General features: G+C 42.4%; 2 protein-coding genes across 5 annotated transcripts in view; one reads left to right on the top strand and one right to left on the bottom strand.

The window, feature by feature from the left end:
* The window catches only part of tbx3a (T-box transcription factor 3a), a 14,464-nt gene extending 8,921 nt beyond the window's left edge, over nt 1-5,543 (bottom strand). Inside the window, exons 1-5 of one of the 2 annotated variants that reach the window (XM_088280968.1) lie at nt 4,409-5,543; nt 3,090-3,372; nt 1,936-2,082; nt 1,126-1,202; nt 613-770 (exon numbers count right to left, since the gene is read on the bottom strand). In XM_088280968.1, the coding sequence (XP_088137094.1) occupies nt 613-770; nt 1,126-1,202; nt 1,936-2,082; nt 3,090-3,372; nt 4,409-4,821 (1,078 nt within the window). In that variant the 5' untranslated portion in view covers nt 4,822-5,543. The remainder of the gene's footprint in view (nt 1-612; nt 771-1,125; nt 1,203-1,935; nt 2,083-3,089; nt 3,373-4,408) is intronic. The other variant, XM_088280969.1, reaches the window with a different exon arrangement.
* The window catches only part of LOC148318848 (uncharacterized), a 163,996-nt gene continuing 152,121 nt past the window's right edge, over nt 4,943-16,817 (top strand). For all 3 annotated transcript variants that reach the window (XM_088280975.1, XM_088280976.1, XM_088280973.1), the window contains exon 1: nt 4,943-5,507. The gene's annotated coding sequence lies outside the window, so the exon portion shown is untranslated. The remainder of the gene's footprint in view (nt 5,508-16,817) is intronic.

Here is a 16,817-nt window from a genome sequence, read left to right as displayed (position 1 = left end):
ACAAGCGCCATACTTTTTGTATATAACACTGCAAAAAATAAACCGGCAAAAGTGCGGTAAAGTTGCGCCATTAGGTGTGCAAGTTTACACAATGTGTGCCTTGAGCGAAAAAAAAATCCTTAAATCCGTATTTATCTTGAGCAATGTGAAATGCTCATTAAGTTGCTTTTGATAGAGTTCGTGGTGCAAGTGTACCTAATAATGTGGTTTCTCTAAAAATGGACAGAAGTGCGCGAACTGCTATGAATTAGAAGTGCAAGTGTACCTAATGTTGTGGCCTTATGTCACTTGAATTTGATCTAACTGGAATGCGCAGGTGTGCCTAATATTTAGTCCTGACTGAGTTATAAGAGATAATATTCCAGGGAATATAGAATCATCACTTGAAATATGTCAACTGTAGTTTGCGTCAAACCTAAGTTAAAAAAAACTCGTGCAAAATGTCTTGCTTACATTTAGTGACGTTGTAAATTCAACCAAAAAATCGTATGCATTATTTTGACTGTTAAAAAAAATGGACGTTTTAATTCATTGGCACACTTGAATGACCCAATTTACTGTAGAAAAAAACCCACAATCTCGCCACTTAAATGCACCTACGCGGCTGAGTACCTTTGAGGTGTGGGGGCCCCGCGGTGGACACGGCAGGGGAGGAGGCCTGACCGAAGCACTTGAAGGGGGCCTGCTCCCCGGAGGAGTCGTCCGAAGCTCCGTTCTCCTTCTTTTGCTGCTCCTCGTACGAGCGGATGGACTGCAGGGCCAACTGTTTCCTGCACAAAACACAATTTATCTTGCCATTTCCGCAAAATGCAACCCAACAAAAAAAAAAAGAAAGGACAACATGGCTAGTGAGAGAGCTGAGTTACCATGGCAACCAACGCCACACATCCATTTCTCCTCATATTTGCGCAATAAATCCCTGCTTGTGGGTGTGCTGGTCATAAAAGCGAGGTAATTAATTAAACGTGCTCCAATATAGCAGCAACTTTTTACAGCGTGCAGTGCCTGGTAAAATAGGGCAACATCCCCCGAGGGTCAATTTTGACGCTTTGACGCGTTTTAATCCAGCTAACGCGATTATTATGTTGTTGTTGTTGTTGCTGCTGCAGCAGCTCTCAGATTTACCTCTTTTCCCGTCGGCCATTGCCAGTGTCACGGAAGCCTTTGGCGAAAGGGTTGTGGTCGATTTTAAGCTGAGTTATCTGCAAATAAGAACAGGGAGAAAAAAGGCGTTGTAAATCAAAGTGTTTCATGAACAACTAAACGTGGAACGCAGCCATTTTTTATGAATATAAACGAAATCAGTCGTAAATTTAAAAGCTGGCAACGCCCCCCCCCCCCATCCCCCAATATGCGTGTGTAAACTTTTTATTTACACACCAACTTCCTCCAACGTAAAACGTGTTGCCATTGCAGTGGGACAATTTTCTTCATAAAAGACTGGCAGTTACCCCCCCCCCCCACACATACACAATTTAATGTATATATTTGATTTCACATATCCCCACGGGGGCACACACAAATGCAAGCACACAGCGTATAGTGTGACACGAAAAGCCTTTTCTCTTTCTCCATTCATGCGCAGAGCGTTGCCCTTCTTCTTTTTTTCCTCCCATTTCTCAACCTCCCCCAACCTTTTTTTTTGCTCATTCAGAGAGAGATAGAGAGAGCGAGAGCGAGAGAGCATGTGTGTGTGTGTGTGTGTGTGTGTGCGCGTGAGCGTGTACGTGTGTGCCACTACCAAATCTCTTCCACGTGATTTAAATTTTAAAAAAGCATGCTAACCTGCATGTGCAACATTCCTTCCCACAGCAGGTCTTCCATTTTTTATGAGGACAAAACGAATGCACTTGAATGAATGGGGCATGCAACAAGCAGGCAGAGAGCTGCTTTTTTTTTTTTTTTTTTAAATCCTTTTCGTTCCCATTTGTTTACCTTGTCGTTCTGATAAGCAGTCACCGCGATGAAGTCGGTCTCGGGGAACACGTACGTCCTGAAGGTGCTGTAGGGCAGCTTGAGGATGTCGTTGGCCCTCACGATGTGAAAGCGGGGCTGATATTTATGCATGGAGTTCAGAATTGTCTGTCAAACACACAATGGACAGCCCGAAATATGTCAACACACAGCTCTCGGTATTAATCCACAATCCTGTGGAAGAAAATGTGGCATTAAAAATGTATATGACGTTGCAGAAAGCACCCAATCGCATTAACAATTCGAATGTAAAAACTACAAACAAAATAATGCAACATCGTGTTGCCAAAATATGGTAACCACAATATTAGAAACGGCAACAATTAAATACAACAAAGTGTTCCATTTTGAGACTACCAACTTTAGATAAACCTATTTAATTGAGCACCCTTTCCCTTTCAAGCTTGTGTATTTTGACCGAGTCGTCTGTAACAAAAATAGTTTACTGATCATTTTGGTGCACTGTTGAAAAAAATCGAGTGAATTAAAAATTTAAAGGCAACCATCTTTGATAAAATCTTAAATTGGGCAACTCAACAAAATATTTTGTTTTGCTGTGAAATGTGGCAAAGCCAATTTCACAGCAAATAAATAAGCTTTGACAGAACAAATTGTCCCCAACTTAAAGATATTAGTAAAAAAAACAAGCCAGTTAATAGTTTTGGAGCAAACAACGTGCTTGCTTTGTAATGCTAACATTGTCGTCATAGATGTCAAGAATTTATATTTTAAAGTTGCGCCAATTTACTGTTTTAGCACATTGTTTTTACTTTTTTTTTTTACAGTGCGGGTGTTTTGAGCTTCGCCCCCCCCATCAAATTATTCCATGCAAAACCACGTGAGCTGGTTCTAATTAGCATGTTCTGGTGTACTTAATAATATGACTGGTGTGTGCTTCGATGCTCTAAATCAATTAAATTAAACGCAAAAACCACGTGAACTGATTCATCAGATGATAATTTTTTTTGCTGCTGTGCCTAATATTGTGGCCCAAAATATATACAACACCACCATATCTGTTCATGCAATTAAACGAATTGTACGTCAAATATGATATTTAAATACATGATTGTGCAAAAAAAAATAAAGGTAGGAAAATAGTAAAATGGACATACATTAGTGGAACTTACAAATCCATGCTTGTCGGAGATGTTGTTGGTGAGCTTGAGCTTGTGGAAGTTGACCACCTTGGACATCCACTGCTCTCCCGTGGCGGGGCTGTCCGGGTGGATGTACATCCTCTTCGGCATCTCGGGGTCGGCCTTGCCCGCCACCATCCAGCGTGAGTTGTGGAACTTGTACCTGCAGTCGTCGGCCGCCACGATATCCATCAGAAGAATGTACTTGGCCTTCTTGTCCAGGCCGGTGCACCTCACTTTGAAGGGGGGGAACATCCGCCTTGACGCCAAAGCACAATTTCGGAGAAGGGGGGGGGGGTTAGTATCGAAGAATACGTTTGGATTGCATGCAAATAAAAGTGCCTCAATTCAAGCTGAACGACTTCACACCGGCAACATGTAAACATGCTTTGCACGTATACACAACAAGAGACAACTCAACAGCCGTTACTTGAAACACACACACCCACCACACACACACACAGACGCGCGTGCGCGCGCACGCACACACAATTGAAAGTGCGACCTGTTAGTGTAAAGTTTTAGCGAAATGAATGATGGGATTACAAGGAGAAAATCAGTGTGTGTGTGTGTGTGTGTGTGTGTCTAAGTGTGTGTACACAAAGCTTTACTGGGGGCTTAATTACTGCAGAACAAATCCCCCTCCCTCTTTTTAAAATGATGCAACACATTAAAACTCACTTATTTGTATTAATTAAATGAAATTCCATTTATATGTCGAGCAGAAACGTGTTATGTTCTAATGTTCACATTTTGTTGTGGCAATTCTGTTCGGGAATGTTTTTTACGCTTAAAAACAGCAGGGTAAAAAATAACCCAATTGTGGGTCACGAAGGGCACGACTACTTGGGTTAATTTAGTCTCTTTTTTTTTTTTTTTTGCACAAAACCATATGAAAAAAAAAACAAAAAACGATTTTGTACAAAAAAATTGGGTCAAATTGAGTCAAGTAGCGGTTAGTTATTTTTGACCCATAATTGGGTTATTTATATATGTATATATATATATATATATATATATATATATATATATATATATATATATATTATTATTATTTTTTTTTTTTACATCCAAAGTTTTTGTTTTGTGCAAAAATATATTTTGTCAAATTGACCCAAGTAGCAGCCCCTTTTGTCTCATAACTGGTTTATTTTTGACCCGGTTGTTTTCAGAGTAAATCCAGCTCCATTCAACTGGTTTCAAAGCGATAGAACCAGACCCGGCAACCCGATTCTAGCTTCTCAATTCGAACGTCTACAAATGACATTTGAAATCAGCAGCAGCGCAAGCTTCACCTTCCGGATTTGGTGATCACCATCTCGGTGCCCCGCTTGTGGAAGAGCTCCCACAGCTCCTTGGCTTCCAGGTGCACTTTGGGGTCGTCCTCCACCTCCTCCTCGGGCTCCAGACTCTTGAGCGGCCGGAGGTGCGCCGCCGCAGCAGCAGCCGCCGCGGCGGCTTGGTGACCCAGCGAGGAAAAGTGGAGCCCGGAGTCGGCCGCGCCTCCCATCAGCTGATCCATGATCGGCTTGCCCAGGGCGCCCGGCAGCGAGAGCGAGCCGCTGGGGGGCAGCGCCAGAGCCGGGAAGAATGGCGGCTGGTGGCCCAGCATGGCGCTCATGGCAAATTCCGGACCCCGGTGAGGTATAAACGGATGATATGCCATACTCGAGCCCTGGACGACTGGATCTCTCATCAGGAAGTTCATCCAAGTGCTTTGCAAGCAGTGCGGACGTGGGCTTGTTGGAGTGTTTTGGACGCGGCGCAAAATCAAAACGAGGAGAAGAAGGAGGGGTGGGAAATGTTCAAGAAGAAGAGAAGAAGTCCTCCTTCAAACTTGAAGCATCCGGCGAGAGTCCACTGTTCTTTTTTTCGGGGGAGGGAGTTGGGGGAATTGAAAAATCAAAAGGCGAAGATGTTCCCCATGTAGGAAAGAGCGGCTGCACTTGAGAGTTTTGCCGCACACACACGAACCAACTCGGGCGCGTCACTCGAGTCCGCGGCGGTGCATTCTTCCTCTTCACTGCGTCGCCATTCCGGGTTTAAAGGAGATACACGAAGGGGGAAAAAGAAGAGAAACAAAAACCGCGTCACTCCTGGCTGGCTTTCTCGGCGTTGCAGTGTATTCCCCCCCTCTTTTTTTTTTTTTTTTTTTGAATCCTCCCCTCCTCGCAAGCCTCCCGTGTCCTGCCTCGACTGGCTCCGCACTGCCTTGCGCCTCTTTACGCACGCACACACACACTCGCCGGCCGTCCTCTCGTCTTCACGCGCATTTCTGGGAAGGACGTGTGCGGGGAAACAAGTCGTCCACGGAGCTCGACAGAGGAGAGAGAGAAGGAAGAAGAAGAGAAGGAGGAGGAGAGTGGAGGAAGAGAGAGAGAGAAAGAGAGTGTGGTAAGGTCCCAGCTCCGTGATTTTCCTAGCGCCTTCTGTGGCCCACGGGGCTCCACGCAGGATGGATGTGTTGCAGCGACTCCCTTTGATTGGCTCTTTGACGCTTTCGGACCAATTGTGAGGCACCAAGGGGGCGGGGTTTTAACAGGTCCGGGTGGAGGGGGGGGGGGGATCAGGCTCGAGTCTTATAAAAAGGTGTTTGGAAAACGGCAAAAGAAAGAAAGGGAAAAAAGGAAAACGGTTAGGAAAAAAAAAAGCTTTGCGTGTGAACCGCCATCCCAAGCTTCAGTCAGTCAATCAGTCCCTCCGTGTGGTGTGAATATGTCAACAAGCAGCTCCGTGAGGCGTAGCGGGACGAGCGCGGCGAGCCAAGCCGCGGCAGCGGCGCTCTCGCTCGGGTTTGGTTGTTTGCACACAACCGCTCGGACCCCCGGAGCTCTTTTCAGAATTTTGACAGCAAAACACCGCCGATCTTACGGTGACTTTATCGCTGTATTTCGGCACAATATAGCCGCGTTTGCGTGCTTGTCTTAATGCATGTTCAGCTCTTTTACAGACACACCATTTCCTGTTAGATCCTCGAGTGATGAGCTGTGAACAAATATGAGTGGTAGGCGGGATGACAAGCTGTATTCTTGCTCATATTTGTATTTTTGATTTTGCATGCGCATGTCATTCTCGTTTATTTTTTTTTTAGTTTAGAACTTTTTAAATCAACACATGAATTAAAAAAAAAACATCAACAACCAATCCAAGATGTTTGTATGACAGCTCGTGGGAGGGTGGTGCTCAGCAGTGCGTGTCTTATCATCTCTGGCATCAAAACAGCAACAGATATTGTGAATCATAACCAATCAATTGTGCAGGCAAATATAGAACACTTCCCGGCACAAGCGCACCATGCAGGCAACAATTCAATTTCAAGCTGCGCACATCAAGTGTGGCAGCTAAACGCAACCGCCATAGACGCGAGTATTATATTAATCCCTTTTTATTGTCGTTGCGTGTTATCCGCATGCAAATGTCCCGCTTATGTGGTGTTATTAAGCGCGTCTGTCGTCATCCTTTCTCTTACATTGACAATGTTCTACAGATTTAATACTTTGAAAGGTTTAAGCCATGCGCGGATATGAATAGAGCTTATAGATTTGTGTATGCTGGAGTGATTGCGGTATTATATCGGAGCCTGTGCAGACAGTGCGCACTTTAAATGCAATTTTAAGCCCAAATTTACAAGTCAACTCGAAGAGCTGTGACCACTCGGTCACCTCGGACCAACGCGGCATGTGAATTGTCAATTATTTGTCACGCTCCAATTGTGCTTTCCTTATCTCAATCAATAATACACCTATTTCTTTTTGTATTCAGTTTAATTCTTTACCATAATTTAAAATGTGTTTTGCGTTTGGATAACAGTACATTTTCTCACTTTTTCGTGTGCACCAAATGTTGATGAGTGAATAAATCCTATAGGCAGATTGTGCACAAATGCACAATATGTATTTTAAATGGAACATTCACGTTAATGGAGTTTTTGCATTTATTGTTTATTTTTCCAAAAGAGATTTGCCTGCCTGAAAAAAACAACCAAACCAAAAACAGACATTCAATCACCTGCACGTGTGTGTGTGAGTGTGTGTGTTCATGCATACAGTGTGTCCCCCTGGGGGTTACACACAATGATATTGGGCTTATGTGTTGCCTGTTATTGATTTCCCGCCGAAAACAAAAGCTGTTGATAAGCCACAGACAAATCTGGCTAAGAGAGACACAAGATCCACTAAGTCTGCTGGGTAAATCTTTACATACACTATTGATAGAGGGGGAAAAAGTAAAAAAAAAAAAAGACATTCTGTTTCAGGGTTTTTGGAAAATCACTGTATATTTTCAATGAATATACATATTTCAATATAGAGAGCAATAGATATGTATTTCGTATTAAAACAGGACTATTAATAAAATGTCCATAATGCAGAAAGTGCACAATGACGTTGTGAACACGGTGTATTTTGTGTCTACCCTAAACCTGGTGCACACCTCACGCGCAACAGACATTTTCAATATACAAGAGATTGCCGCAGGTATATTATTCTATATTAAATCCTGTCTGTTAATAAAAAAAATATGCAAGACGCATATGCACTCTTTATAATTTACATACATTTTCATTATAGAAAACGCAGGGTACACACGTCTTGTTTATTGAAACATTTCTGTCGATGACAGTGACTTTCTGAACACCCTGTAGTTCAGGCGCACGTAAGATTACTTGTGGCCTCAAATTGGTTTTGTTCACACTTTACTGTTTATGTAACTAACAGGCATTTTCAAGATAGAATAGAAGGGAGAAAATATCTATTTATTAAATTAGCCTGTCTTTAATAAAAACGCAAGATACAAGATATGACTAATATATATATATATATATATATGTGTATATGTGTATATATATATATATATATATATATATATATATATATATATATATATATATATATATATATATATATATACATACACACACATACACTGTATGTGTGTGTACTGTATATATATGTATGTGCATACACGATAGATGTACGTGTACATTTCTGAATATATACAGGATATAAATGTGGATATGCCTTTCAAAACAGCAGGGATTACCTCTGCAATTTATGTTTATTTTGAAGCCATAAATTAAAATTAAACATCTGCATCTAAGTTCTGTATTTTCAAAAAGAAATGCAAAAAAACGACATCTTTTATTCCGTGCGCATGTTGAAAGTAATTTATGGCTCCAAATAAGTACGCCAAGGCAACTTACACAATATCTTCTGTATTCAAATATTTTCCTTAACAAAAATACAAGGACACCCCGTACGGGTCCGTTTTTCTTGCAAGCGGGGTCATACTTGTCGTGGTCTTCTCCAAACACACGGCCCCGCACCCGTGCCTCCATTAGAAGCACATTTCAATTTAGCGGAAGGTGTCATCAAATAGGAAGCGGTGTTGACACGGCTGCAGCCTCGCCGTCTCCTCCACGAGCCGGACGCGGCTTCATTTGCTAAGCAAGTAGAGGACGGTCAATACGCTGTATAAACTTTTACAGGCTTAGGGCTCTCAGGGACTCCGAGAGGCCGTTAAAAACAGAAAAGCTCCTGATTGATGGAGGCCAACTTTGTCAGCGCTTGCACTCTTGGAAATGTCTCTCCGACGGACGCTCCCTAAAGTGTACGTTTAGGTGTGCAACATTATCACCCTAAAACGGAATTCTTGCTTTTATCTTAAATGCAATCCCGTTTTTTTTTTTCGACTCTTTCAATGCTGAGGTCATGGCTTCTACATGCGGCCCTGAGCATACACACAACAGCCATACTGTGTAGGTTCATTAAGCAAAGCTTCAAAGACATTCCTGGAATTGATCACGGAGCTGCAAGTGATGTAATGTATGCTCTCCTGTTTATTTGCAGATTGTTAATGATAAGCGAGGACAGACTTGGCGGCACCGCTCCCGAATGCTGGGGAGATTGCCTCGGCCCTAAACACCACGCGACCGGAGGGGGGGGGGAGGAAGCGCAAGATTAGCTTATTCAACTACTGTAATTGAGTCCAAACTTCCTTGCAGACACGATGATGCAAAGCGCAAAGGGACGTGTCCAATTGACGGCCTAATGGCTTTCTAAACGCAAGTCATTCGCCCCAAAAAGATAGCGGCGCCGCCATGAATTGATCCGGCACTTCAAAAGGGGGTGGAGCTTGTAAAATGCACTTTCCAGAATCAACGCATGGCCCCGCAGCAACGGTAAACATTTTACCTGTCGATATCATGTCCCTGTCGGCCATTTTTCTTTTTTGCGTGTTCAGTCAACCCTCGCTCCCGTCGATTCATGTGCGGGCCGGTTATAGCGATGGATGAAAAGCAATTTGAGTAAATTAGGGGATGTGTTGATTGACGGCACGGTGGTAGCAAACCGGAGAAGATTCTGTGCTTCGGGAGGACACTGAAAAAAAAAAAATGAAAGTGACTGAAGTGCCGCAGTTTGTGAGGTCCCACAACTAGTTTTCATGAGTTGGCCGCCCGTCGGCCTCTGGTTTTGTTACAGTCCCGGCGCCGCCATTCTATAAAGCTTTGTGGGGAAACTGGTTTTGTTTTCTTTTGCGTGACGCCGCTAACTGTATCTGTCTGACGATGTCAAGTTTTACAATGTCAAGGTGACTGCGGGGAAAAGTGAAATCAAGTTAAAAAAAGCAAGTTGTGGCCCAAGGCGTTGTTTGCGCAGCCAAATCTTTTGATGAAGCGGTCGGTCCACTTTGCGGAAGCGTTGAAAGCAACGTTCAGTCGCGTCGTCGTCCACCATTGTTGCACTCGAGCGAGCCAACACTGAACTCTGGGAGATGACGTAAACGTCTCACAAAATCTTATTCGTTCGGGACTAAATGTTGCCATCGTTGTAACATTCTCTACATCGCAATCAAATTCCATATCCAGATGACCGTTACCAACGATTTTCTGATACGAATATTGTCGTAATGTTGTGAGAATGGAACCTCAAAGCTACGAGAATGAAGTCGGAATGTTTTCGGAAGGAAATTGTCACGTTCAAAGAGGAACATCCCATGAATGAGGTCAGAAAGTTTCAAGAATAAAACTGCAGTTGATGACATTGTAAAAATGATCGCAACCTTTGAAACATCAGAATCAGAAACCTGATGGCATCTTAAGAAAAAAAACAAAACAAAAACAATTTTTTTCTCCAACGCATTCAACCTTAGTGAACATATCGTGAGTTAGCGTTTTCGCCCGTAAAACGTTTTGCGTCAACAGCCCTGTGGCGAGCTTCCGTCGTGGCTCTTGATGCACAGCTCTGCTCATGATCACCTGTTGCACTCCAATCGTGCACGAGGACCGAACGTCCGCCTCGTTGGCGGCAAACCCGCCCAGAGCCTCATGTGAGAGGTTCGTCTGCTCGGCACCATCAACGGCCGCCAGCTCCGGGCGGCGTGATGGCAACTGCAGAGGCCTCAGATGTGGACCATGTGTCAAAAGTCTTGAGGTGCCACCGGGAGAGAAGCATCTTCGAGCACCATCCCCAACCTTCCTCACGTGACGCTCACTCAAAGCGCTTTTGCGTGCTAAAAGGCAAACAACGGCAAATAGGGAGCAGAGGGAAAAAAAATCCCGAGGTTATTTGTCGTCACGTTAGCACGGTATAAATACGCGTCCGCTGCGTTGACGAGGGGGATGATTGTGGTTTTGATTTGGAGGCCGGGGAGGTGGTGCCCTCGTGACGTTGGCCGTGCCCCCGTCGACGGCGCTTCAGTCTTCCCACTTCCTTGAAGTCGCCAGCTTTTCTTTTCTTTTAGTCAGTCCGTCCTCTCTATCCTCTTTTAAGAGGATAGCGGTATAAAGCGGCACATTCCTCCACCGTCTTTGGGGCTAAGAGGTTGAGGTGGCTTCGCTCTCTCGGGGGTTAAGTGGGATAAGTGCGAGGCTCATGTCAAGCCGGCTACCCCCCAATAGTTTCTGGAAAATTTGCAATGGGGTCAGATTGGATTACTGTGTTTTGGTATTTACGTGGAGACAGAAGAGCTTTGAAATGGAAAACCATAAGCGGAAAGGCAAGTGCCGTGCAGTCTGAAAGGCCCCCCAAAAAAAAAGCAGCGATGGCACGGATGGACGTGTCTCGTCCTCACACACAATCGGCAGTTTTGTGACCGGAAATGACAGTTTGAGGGAAACGGATTTGCAGCAATCGCAAATCCGAGTGACTCGGAAGCTCGTGTGACCAATGTCAATGCGTCCACTCAGATTTGGGCAATCTGTTGCTTCCTTCTAAATATTCATGACCAAAAACTTGAATCACAAAGACAATCTCCCAAAATGGTCAACAGCGGTTTTATTCTGATCGATGGCGACTAAAGTGACCCAGAATAAGTCTTTAGGGCATTCAAAGAGCCAGGAAAGTTATTAGAACGCTCTTTAAATCCAATTAGACTTTGTAGGTGATGATTATTTATGAAAACCAAGATTTTGTTCCAAGTAGTAATCTCATTTCATCTCCAATTTTTTGCTGTACTTTTTACAGGTTGGTTGACTTGGCTTTGAGAACGTGCTTCATTCGATATGCCGCTTTTTAAATGTGACTATTGATTCAACCTGTGATTGTGCGGCCTTTTGTGCTGACGACGTGACGTGACGTGACGAAGCACGAAAGTGTGTTTGGCGTGTTCTCACCTCTGAGTTTGGGGCAAATTCTGGCAGGTGACCAGAGGGTCATTCAACTTTGGAGGTCATGCCGTATGCTACACTTTGTGCAGGTTGTCGTACAACGTAGTTTGCTGCACATCTCATTTCTGGACTAATAAGCCTTCATTTCTACGAATAATCTTGAGAGTTTTGACGCTTCAAAATGGCCTTCTTGTGTTCGTTCTTATTCATTCAATATTTGAGACAAAAGAACTTATTTCTGTGCTACTCCCATGTTTCCATAAGTTGCCTCATGCTACTCCCCCCCCCCCCCCCTCCTTCTTGCTCCCCCCCTGCTTCTGTTGAAACTTGACCTCCAGTTTCTGGGTGAATTCACGGTTTTGTCAGTAGCGAGAACAACAATTTTTGAAGTGTTCGCGGCGGCGGCGAACTCAAGCGGCGGCAAAGTTGAGTGCGGTCAATTGAATCTCCCGCATGCCTCTGCCGCCATGAATGCACCACGACTGAATTCCCCCCCCCCACCTGCCCCGCCTCCACACACTCCTCAGGCCAGTGGTTTTATATCCTTTTTGACAATTAATTGAATGAACTAACCCTTTATTAAATGGAAAAAAAAAGAATGCATGTTTGATTAATTTACATTTTTTTAATTAACAGTGCATCAAATAACCAGTTATTTAATAAAATGAATGAATACAAATATGAATGCATAGTTTTAATATTTTTTTTTTGAAAAAGCTTCCAAATTAATCCAGCAAATATCACATGACTTTATAGTAAATTAGTATGCCAACATTTATTAAGCCACGGCATGTTTTACTATATTATATAAATAGTGTAAATATTATTTTGTTATTATATTTTACATTCTGAAAATTTCATGACAAACCTCCAAAAGCAAGGAGAAGCAAGGCAGCTTTATATATAACTCATTTCACATGCAAGGCAACTCAATGTGCCTCACACAACCAAAAGCACAACACTTGAACGCATTTAAAACCACAACAGCGAATGACATTCAGTAGCAGAAAAAGAAAAAAAAAAAAGAGAATATTGACAACGTTAAACACGTTAACAGAAGACTTTAGAAAGATGTAAGTGAATTTTCAGAATCAAAGTTGGTTTCTAAAATGACAAAAATACAAATATATAAATATATATATATATATATATATCCTAAATAAATGATCATCTTCAGACCAATTAAAGACACTGTAAAATGAATTCTGAGATTCACTTTTGAAAACATCGTAACTATTAAAAAATGATTGCAAAAAAACAAGCAGACCCTTCGAACTTCGTAGTAGTGAATTGTGGCGATATAGCAAAGATTTATTTTTTTTTTAACCGTGAATTTGTGGATGTGTCCCATGGATGCGCCAACATGAGTTTTTCCCACAAATGCAAAAGCGCAGCGGGTGGTATTAAAGCATGGAGTTGGCTGTTCGCGTTCGTATTTTGCCCGCCTGAAGTCGGCGCTCCCTTTTAATGGTGGGAACGGAGTTGTGCACTTTGTGGCCACTGTGCGTCAACAGGTTCATTTGATTATGCACTGACAAAGCACGCTGTTAACCTTTAGAACCTTCATTCTAATAGTCTATTAATTTTTTTTTTTTTTGGGGAGTGGGGAATAATGCCAGATCCCCAGATGCACTCAGCTATATGCACCCGACATGCCTTTAAATGTCCTTGCTTTAGATCTCTTATGAGTTAAATATGACTCACTTTCAGTCCCCCCCCCCCCACCCCCTTTCGTTTTACTAGCTGTGTTTGGCTTTACTGCTTTTTCATGTTCAAATTGCATGTCCCGTCAGGAGACTTGTGACATTTGAAATATGACGCCGGGTCGTATTTACTGAGCTAGACAATACACGAAAGCCACATGAAAATCAAAATAAGTCGGATGCGGTTAAGAGCCGTGCCCTCATTTATTGAATTCCCCACAGATGTTTTGCATAAAGACATTTTCGGGGGGTAATGAGGAGGGGAGTGTGTTCGGACGTAAGCTGAACCTGGGCGCCGTTTTTTTTTTTTTTTTTTTTTGTGATTCAGGAGCGTCGGCGGCCCGGGCACGGAAGAGGCTTGAACGTGTGCAGCTGCTGCATTAAGTTTTCCCATCAAAGCGTCGGGTGATGAATTGATGGTCATTTGTGGTCATGCTCGGCTTCATGGCTGCCTTTGAGGCTCCTCGACAATCCTTTGCGAAGAAAAAAAAGTTCATTTGATCGACTTAGCTCAGACGTAATAATCCCAAATTTACTTTCTGCTAAAATCAATTCTCGTGCATCTTCTATTTGAATACTTAATTTGACACAAGTGTCTCAATTTTCCTGTTACGATATGGTGGAACTTCCAAAGTTGAACTGGTCGTCCTTAATTCAGAACAATTGTTTCCATTACGACCAATAAAAAAAACTAAACTGTACAGCAAATATTTTAAGGAACATTTCAACAGTTTAAAGGTAACCATTGGCCAGTAAAATGAAAAAAAAAAATAAATTACACCGCATTCTGTTGCCACAGTTAAAATGGACAATGAATGGCTGCATGTATTTTACAGTGGATATAAAAAGTCTACACACCCCCGGTGCAATACCACGTTTTTGTGAGACCACGAAAATATTTTTAAAATGTTTCCCTCCGTTAATGTGACCTATAACTCTGTATAACTTGATTAAAAACAAAACAAAACAATTAAAAGCTTTTACAAATGGGAAGGTAATATAACCAACTGAGAGAATGTGGTTGGACAAGTGTGCACACCCACTTATAAGTGGGATGCGGCTGTCTTCACAGTCAACCAATCACATTCAAACTCAACTCAGCACACACCTGACACCATTTCAAGTACCTCCGATTAACCCTAAATACATTTCAGATGTTCTAGTCGACTTTTTCTGACTTTTGTTTTGCTCTGACGATGATTTTTGAACTGTTCATAATTCCTGCCACTTTTTCACAGCTGAAGAAAAACGGCGCAAACGTCAAACGACTCCTCTCAAAAAGAACCGCAGAGCTAACGTGAAGCACGGAGGTGGCAGCGTGATGCTTTTGGGCTCGGTCATGCTGGAGGGAATTATGAACAGTTCGCAATGGCAGCGTTGGCACCAAAGCAAAAAGAGGAACTAAATAAAGGCCAGGAAAAGTCTACTAGAACACCAGAACTTTATTGGGAGTTCATCAGAGTGACTTATAATTCGTGGGAAGTGTGTGCTGAATGTCAATTACACACTGAAGATTGATCTCATTTTGTTTACGTTCAACTATTTTTCAGATAATGCGAATATGCCAATTTTGATGAATACATGTAAGCTGCGTATTTGTCTTCTAATCAGCTGGCTCACCCGCAAACCATTAAAAGTGCACAAGTAATGCGAATAGACTTTTCTATCAATACAGGTCAAGTATGCTGAAGCAGAAGCAACAAGTATTGACTGCCATGTCTTTTCGACTCGGACATTCGGAGCCAAATCTACTTCAAATACACTTGATGTTATGAAAATACTTGTAACTTTTAAACCTCAAAAACACCCTCAATAATAATAATAAAAAAAAAAATCCAATAAGTTTGAATTTAGCTGTTTAATTTTTTTTTATTTTCTGCAAGTAGATCTGTTGCATTGCACACATTTCTATTATTTTGGTTACATTTTTCGATATCATATACGCGTGTGTCTTCTTGTGTAAGCCAGCTTTTATTTAGTATCAGTCACTATTAAAATATTTACTTTTAGCTTAACTAACATTAGCATTTGGCTTTTGTGTGTTTTGTGGTGGAATTGTGGAGTAAATGGTTAAAATAAAAAAAATGATAATACTACCTTCCCACCGCTTTTTGGATCCATTCATACTACTAATGCCAATTAAATATAACTACCATGCATATACCATCTCAATGCCAAACGTTTTTTTTTTTTTTTTGATAGTTTTTTCCTATAATACCTAAAACAAATTTTGTTAAAGAAAAAATAAGATTTAATATATTAAAAGTACATCTTGTGTTTGAACATTTAGGCCTACTTTACTGGATTTTAATGTTGTTCATTATTGTTGTACTTAAGCTAAAAACATTTTTTTTATTTTTTTTGGGAGGTGGTACTTAGTGTAAGAAATATGTGAACCACTGCTCTTGAGGTTGTTAGCTCCCCTTGCGCTGTTGGAAGTACCCCCCCTGCCCCCCCCCTTTTTTTTTCCCCAAATGGTGAGCTCCAAAGTGTCATGTCTGGCGGCGCTCATGTGGGCTCCACCATGCTGCCTGCCGCCACACAGACCAGGACACAAGCCCTAACCAACCAATTAAAATCCGATTAGGAAACATCTTAGTTAGCGAGAGGACCTTTCGCCGGCCCGGGGTCAGCCACCTAATAAGATCCATGGCCTATAGAGAAGCTGCAGACCTTCACAAATGCTCCTGGCGACCGAGCGTGGCCCCGGAGACCTCTTCTGGCCCACATCGCGCTTTAATTGCTCACTGTATTTAAAAAGAATAAGGTGGGATTCCAGTTAATTAGTCGGGGGGCTGGACATTATACGAGGTGGGGTTTGTTAGCTGGGATTTGGGCGCCGATCAGCTTTTGTGCGCGCCAAATGAGAAGTGAGTAGCGAGCCGGCGATACACAGTGTGCCTGTGTGGACTGGCGACAGTCTCCTTTCATGGGAAAACCTTAAAGGAGCCCCGCGTCATCACAGGACCTCATTATCTCATGTCTGCAAGCATCCTTTGGCAGCGAGCCCTAATCAAGAGTGGCACAGACCTACTTTGCAAAACTTTTTTTTTTTTGCGTCACACCCTGTGCGTGATCTGAGGTGTTGCACGACCTATGCGTGATATGCCCATGGATCAACTTTGTTTGGTCAATTAGCCGCTCGGTTCTTAAAAATGAAAGCAATGCCACGCCCACCTCTCTTTGTCAGAAAGCTGCAAATCGCAAAAGTTGCAGTCAATGTCTTTTTTTTTTTTTCAAACTCATTTTATCAGACGCAACCTAACAACAATTTCTGCAGTACTAACTACCTACAATATAAATAAAATAATGTAACATTGCAATAATGTCATCATGCACTTATATACTGTATGAATACAAATAAAGGTGTATACATAAAGTATATTTGTGCAAATG

The sequence above is a fragment of the Idiotropiscis lumnitzeri genome, chromosome 18 (genome assembly GCF_059441095.1).
Source record: "Idiotropiscis lumnitzeri isolate Australia: NSW breed Sydney's pygmy pipehorse chromosome 18, RoL_Ilum_1.0, whole genome shotgun sequence".
Taxonomy (NCBI): Eukaryota; Metazoa; Chordata; class Actinopteri; order Syngnathiformes; family Syngnathidae; genus Idiotropiscis; species Idiotropiscis lumnitzeri.
Note: the sequence above shows the minus strand (reverse complement) of the source record. Positions and strands in the feature narration are given on the sequence as shown.